General features: G+C 57.0%; 1 protein-coding gene across 1 annotated transcript; it reads left to right on the plus strand.

Annotated features, from left to right (window-relative positions):
- On the plus strand, window positions 1–3277 carry GPAA1 (glycosylphosphatidylinositol anchor attachment 1). Its single transcript, XM_011975681.1, has 11 exons — window positions 1–384; window positions 470–581; window positions 777–924; window positions 1002–1103; window positions 1197–1393; window positions 1476–1672; window positions 1785–1938; window positions 2106–2201; window positions 2352–2542; window positions 2634–2804; window positions 2943–3277. The coding sequence occupies exons 1-11, from the start codon at window positions 278–280 to the stop codon at window positions 3184–3186; spliced, it is 1719 nt and encodes a 572-aa protein (XP_011831071.1). The 5' UTR covers window positions 1–277; the 3' UTR covers window positions 3187–3277.
- Window positions 3278–6315: the final 3038 nt, after the last annotated feature.

The following is a 6315-nucleotide window of genomic DNA, read 5'->3' on the forward strand; positions in this document are numbered from 1 at the left end:
GCTGCTCGCGCCCTTCCGCCGCTGCCCTCTGGAAGCACTGAGGGTATCAGGCCCAGGCTCAGCCCTCCGGTCCGGCGTCCCGATGCCAGGACTCCGGGTTTAGGTCTCAGACCCGCGCGATCGACCCCGGTGCGGAGGCTGTGGCCTCGGGTCGGCGTCTCAGGACCCGCTGACGCTCCGGTGCCCCTCCGTCCTCTCTCACAGCGTGCTGAGCTACGTGGCGGGCATCGCCTGGTTCTTGGCGCTGGTTTTCCCGCCGCTGACCCAGCGCACTTACATGTCGGAGAACGCCATGGGCTCCACCATGGTGGAGGAGCAGTTTGCGGGCGGAGACCGTGCCCGGGCTTTTGCACGGGACTTCGCTGCCCACCGCAAGAAGTCGGGGTGAGCGGCAGAGCAGGGCGTATGGGGCGAGCAGTGGTGGCTAAGGCCGGGGAGCGCTGCTCAGAGGCTCCCTTCGTGTCTGCAGGGCTCTACCAGTGGCCTGGCTTGAACGGACGATGCGGTCAGTAGGGCTGGAGGTCTACACGCAGAGTTTCTCCCGGAAACTGCCCTTCCCAGATGAGACCCACGAGCGCTATGTACTGGGGGAGTGGGGTGTGCCTGGCACCTTGGAGGGAGGGGTCTGGGCTGGGTATCACCTTGGCGGGTGTCATGGGGCCAGGAAGCTCAGTGGGAGGGGAAATCCCTGGTGGGCATTGGAGGGCTAGAAAAGGGGGGGCTTCAGCGCCCTACCACAGTTACACTGAGGTTCCCCCCCCCCATACTGCATACAGATGGTGTCAGGCACCAACGTATACGGCATCCTGCGGGCCCCGCGTGCTGCCAGCACGGAGTCGCTTGTGCTCACCGTGCCCTGTGGCTCAGACTCTACCAACAGCCAGGCTGTGGGGCTGCTGCTGGCACTGGCTGCCCACTTCCGGGGTGAGGCTCAGGGTTGCTGGCCATGGAGGGGTTTGGTCAGTGCCCCAGACCCTGCTGATCCTGCTTCTGGCCTCCAGGGCAGATTTACTGGGCCAAAGATATCATCTTCCTGGTAACAGAACATGACCTTCTGGGCACTGAGGCTTGGCTTGAAGCCTACCACGATGTCAATGTCACTGGTAGGTTCTCTTGTCCTGCATGCTTTGGTCTGCCTCTCAGGTTCACTGCCCTCACCAGATCCCCCATCAGCGTTCATTCACTTGCTCCTACAGGCATGCAGTCGTCACCCCTGCAGGGCCGAGCTGGGGCCATTCAGGCGGCCTTGGCGCTGGAGCTGAGCAGTGATGTGGTCACCAGCCTTGATGTGGCTGTGGAGGGGCTCAACGGGCAGCTGCCCAACCTTGACCTGCTCAATCTCTTCCAGACCTTCTGCCAGAAAGGGGGCCTGTTGTGCACGCTTCAGGGCAAGGTGGGGCTGCCTGCCTGCCTGAGGGCTGAAGGGCACAGGGTCTGTGGGAGGGCCTGTCTCATCCCGTCCTGCACCTCTAAAGCTGCAGCCTCAGGACTGGACGTCATTGGATGGACCACTGCAGGGCCTGCAGACACTGCTGCTCATGGTTCTGCGGCAGGCCTCCGGCCGCCCCCACGGCTCCCATGGCCTCTTCCTGCGCTACCGTGTGGAGGCCCTAACCCTGCGGGGCATCAATAGCTTCCGCCAGTACAAGTATGACCTGGTGGCAGTGGGCAAGTAAGTAGTCTCTGGTCCCCCCTTTCCATGCCCAGGATGATGTCCAGCTGGGGCGGAGTGGGGGATGGCCTGGTGGCTGTGGCCAGCCATGAACCTGCCCCACACCTGACAGGGCTTTGGAGGGCATGTTCCGCAAGCTCAACCACCTCCTGGAGCGCCTACACCAGTCCTTCTTCCTCTACTTGCTCCCCGCCCTCTCCCGCTTCGTCTCCATCGGCCTCTACATGCCCGCTGCCGGCTTCTTGCTCCTGGTCCTTGGTCTCAAGATATCCTCTGCCCCTTGCCATCTACTTGTGACCAGCCTCCAGTCTCCTCAACTCTAGGCTGGGGAGAGTGTTCCATTCTGATGGGGGGTGGGGTACAGGGGTAAGCCCTGGGTCCCCCTCTGGGCAGATCCCATTACACCTCTTGTTGGGGTCCTTGATTGGGCTACGCTCTGGAACTGTGGATGCAGCTGCATGAGGCCGAAGTGGGCGTTGAGGAGCCCGGGGGAGCCCCTGGCCCCAGTGTCCCCCTTCCCCCATCACAGGTGATGGCATCCCCTTCTGTTGTTGGAGTGGGCTTCCAGGGTCTGACTGGTGTTTAGTGTTGCAACTTAGCCTCAGCTGGTGGGATGGTGGTGGTCTTTGGGGATCCCCTGGCCCCAGGGCCCATCTCCAAGAGCCTGTGTGCCCTGCAGGGTGTGGGGCTGGCCTCGCTCGTGGCACCTCTGCTGATCTCGCAGGCCATGGGACTGGCCCTCTATGTCCTGCCAGTGCTGGGCCAACACGTGGCCACGCAGCACTTCCCAGTGGCAGAGGCTGAGGCTGTGGTGCTGACACTGCTGGCGATTTATGCAGCTGGCCTGGCCCTGCCCCACAACACACACCGGTGAGAGGCTGGGCTGGTTGCGGGGTGGGGTTAGAGGTCCCCTGGACATGCAGACAGTCTGTGGGTTGTCTCTGAGCCCTTTGTCTTGCAGGGTGGTAAGCACACAGGCCCCAGACAGGGGCTGGATGGCACTGAAGCTGGTAGCCCTGATCTACCTAGCACTGCAGCTGGGCTGCATCGTCCTCACCAACTTCTCACTGGGCTTCCTGCTGGCCACCACCATGGTGCCCGCCGCTGCGCTTGCCAAGCCTCATGGGCCCCGGTATGTATGGATCAGCCCCACTTCCCCCAATGCCTGTGCCCTCATCACAGACCATACCCTCATTCAGTAGCCCTTTCCCCCAACTTGGTGTCCATGCCCCCACCATGGAGCCTACCCTGATGTTGCTTCTCCACCCAGGACTCTCTATGCTGCCCTGCTGGTGCTGACAAGCCCAGCAGCCACGCTCCTTGGCAGCCTGCTCCTGTGGCGGGAGCTTCAGGAGGCGCCACTGTCACTGGCCGAGGGCTGGCAGCTCTTCCTGGCAGCGCTGGCCCAGGGTGTGCTGGAGCACCACACCTACGGTGCCCTGCTCTTCCCACTGCTGTCTCTGGGCCTCTACCCCTGCTGGCTACTTTTCTGGAATGTGCTCTTCTGGAAGTGAGATCTGCCTGTCTGAGCTGGGACAGAGACTCCCCAAGGACCCCATGCTGCCTCCTTCCGGGGAAATAAACGAGTGTCTGTTTCAGCAGCTATTTGAGCTCCTGGCCCCCTGTCCATGTAGGGCCCCAGGGCATGGGGGCGAGAAGCCTCTGCCTGCAGGGTTTGGCATTCCCTCACCTCCTCCCTGGCAAGGGCTGCTGTAGTCCACTTACTGGTTAGCATTCCTGCCAACTAGGGCTCTGCTGCTGCATCAGCCCTGGGAGGTGAGCCTCAGGTGCACTCTCAGCCCTGGAGGGTGCCATGCAGGCTCTGAGGGCTGTGTGCATTGCTGTGTGGTACTGTGCCAGGAGTGGTGCTGGGAAGGAGAATACACCATGGCCATGGTTTGAGGGCCTGACAGGAGCTGAGGCACCCAGAAACCACCTGACACCATCTTTACTGCTAGGACTAAGAGGCTGGAGCTGGAGCCCTGCAGAGGAGGCATGGCAGGGGCCCAGGGAAGGCCAGTGCCTTGGTGTGGGATTGGGATGGAGCAGGGAGGAGCACCCGGCCTGGCTTCCTCGGAGTTGAGTCAGCCCAGGTGAGATGCCCACGAGGGGCCGGGCAGGCAACAGAGTGGAGCAGGTGGGGCATGGGGACAAGAGCCCCACGGGAGAGGGCACTGATGGGCCAGCAAGGAGAGAAGTAGGCTGTCGTACCAGGACTCTGAAAGGAACTGGGAAGACCACCGTCTGTTCCGAAAGAAAGGAAAAACCTGTGGCCTTTTGGTGATGCCAGGGCCATGTCAGAGACTTTGGTGCTGCGACTAGAGAGCCCTCTGGTCACAGGAAGGCAAAGGTGCCACAGTCACACACAACCATGCATGGGCCTCGGGAATCAGCCGTGCTGCCTGCAGAAGCCACAGCATCTTAGAATCAACTGAGGGCCTGGGTCCTTTCAGTACAATGTCCCCAAATGGCCTGTTGTCTGGGAGGAAGCCACAGCATCTTAGAATCAACTGAGGGCCTGGGTCCTTTCAGTACAATGTCCCCAAATGGCCTGTTGTCTGGGAGGTCCCGAGGAGAGTGCCCTCCCTGTGCCCCACTCTAGGCCACTGCCTCTTCACTGGGGCATGTCTTCCTGCGGGAGGTTCCCCTTGACATGAGGCCCCTGGTGTTGGGGGTTAGTCTATTGATGGGGCTCCACAGTTGCGGAATAGGCAGAGGGCTCCCAGGGTGAGAACCTAGGCAGTTTCTAGACTTTCTGTAGAGGAAGCGCACGCCTGCTGGGTGGCCTTATGTTCTCTGTGTCCAGCATTGTTTGAGGCTCAGTGGGGATGAGGGGTATCAGGAACCCCACTGTGACTGGTAGCCTCATGATTAACTTGCCTGTCTTCAGCCCCCTGTCCTAGAGGTTGGAGCCTCTAGTCACTTTCTCCAGTGAATACCTCTGAGGTTGGGTGGATGCCTGCAGTTCCCGCCCAAGCCTGGCTGGTTTCGCCTGCCTCTCAGTAGCCCTAGGAACACCTCCTAGGTGGGCATCACAGGGGCCTCGTCTGCTAAATCAGCAAGGGAGATTCATCTGTCAGTCTCCTATTTTCCAAGAAGAAATCTCTATTGTGGTCTCCTGTTCTCTTTGTAAGATGACATCTGATACAAAATCACCCTCCAGGCATTTTAGCTGGGCTTTGACCTCAATTGTGTTGTTTTTGAGATGGAGTCTTGCACTGTAGCCCAGGCTGGAGTACAGTGGTGCAATCTCGGCTCACTGCAACGTCTACCTCCCTGGTTCTAGCAATTCTCCTGCCTCAGCCTCCCAAGTAGTGGGATTACAGAGGCGCACCACCAGGCCTGGCTAATACTGTATTTCTAGTAGAGATGGGGTTTCACCATGTTGTCCAGGCTGGTCTCAAACTCCTGACCTCAGATGATCCACCCACCTAGGCCTCCCAAAGTACTGGGATTATAGGCATGAGCCACCACACCTGGCAGCCTCAATTGTTTTTTAACAGGACTTTGGCAGTCACTTAAAGCACAAATCACGAAAATACATACGTGGGGGAAGAGCTAAAGGGCACCTTGCTTGTGTTCTGAGTGGTTTGTGCAGAGTTCTCCCTGCCTATACGAGCGTTGAAAGGGAACCATGGGAGTAGCTTTGTTAGGAAGGCAGGATTTCTGTTCTGATTTTTCAGTAATGACATGGGCTCGGGCTCCATGTTTCTCCCTCCCTGATTTTTTTTTTTTTTTTTTTTTGACAGAGTCTCACTGTGGCCCAGGCTGGGTGCTATGGTGAGATCTCAGCTCACTGCAACCTCCACCTCCCAAGTTCAAGTGATTCCCCAGGCTTAGCCTCTGTTATATGTGAAATGGTTATTTAGAAGCAGAATGCTTGTTCCCTGGTACCATAAGGAAAGATCAGCATTCGAACAAAAAGTTCTCTCAGCAACTCAATTTTACTTTCTGCAGAAAGGGTGCTTCTTGCAGATGGAACAATGGTGACAACATACCTGAATAAAGGAGGGAAGCAATTTTTATCTCTTAGGCAGCTTGTCTCTGCTACTCTGTCCTGTCTCCGCTGGCTGGAGCCAGACCTCACAATCTAAACTGAACCCAATGGGCTAACAGCTTAAAAACTTTTTTAAATAAGTAAAAGCAATGGAGAACAGAGGAAAAGAGAAAGTTGCTTACTAAAGGACTTAGAAAAATAATAATACTCCCAAATAAGGAAGGAAGGAGCATAGACCGCAAGCCGGGACGTGCCTGTGAGCACATCCAGCACAAATATCTTGGTTAAAGTAGAAGGACATAGAATGTACCATGTGCCTGGGAGCATGTTTAACACAAGTATCCTGGTTAAAATACAAGGACATAGAATGTCTTTATCCCTCTATATCAAACAGCTACATAGGATAGGGCTTAACAAAGAGTTATTAGCACAAAGCAAGGTGGCTTGAAGGAAGTTAGTCTTTAAAAGAAACACTTATATTTTTTAACAAGGGAACTTTTGAAGAGGAAACTAATTTCTGCAGCCTCCCGAGTAGCTGGGATTACAGGCGTGTACCACCATGCCCCACTAATCATTTTATATTTTTACAAATATTTTGGCTTCTTCCAATGTCCACATTCTTACCAACACTTGCTAGTGTCCATCT

Source organism: Mandrillus leucophaeus, unplaced genomic scaffold, assembly GCF_000951045.1.
Source record: "Mandrillus leucophaeus isolate KB7577 unplaced genomic scaffold, Mleu.le_1.0 Scaffold158, whole genome shotgun sequence".
NCBI lineage: Eukaryota > Metazoa > Chordata > Mammalia > Primates > Cercopithecidae > Mandrillus > Mandrillus leucophaeus.

What these genes read in the sequence shown, in the direction of transcription:
- GPAA1 (XM_011975681.1), top strand. Translation starts at nt 278, where the DNA reads ATGTCGGAGAACGCCATGGGCTCCACCATGGTGGAGGAGCAGTTTGCG. An exon ending in GCCCACCGCAAGAAGTCGGG is followed by an intron (nt 385 to 469) that starts GTGAGCGGCAGA and finishes TCGTGTCTGCAG; the next exon opens with GGCTCTACCAGTGGCCTGGC. An exon ending in TCCCCCTTCCCCCATCACAG is followed by an intron (nt 2,202 to 2,351) that starts GTGATGGCATCC and finishes TGTGCCCTGCAG; the next exon opens with GGTGTGGGGCTGGCCTCGCT.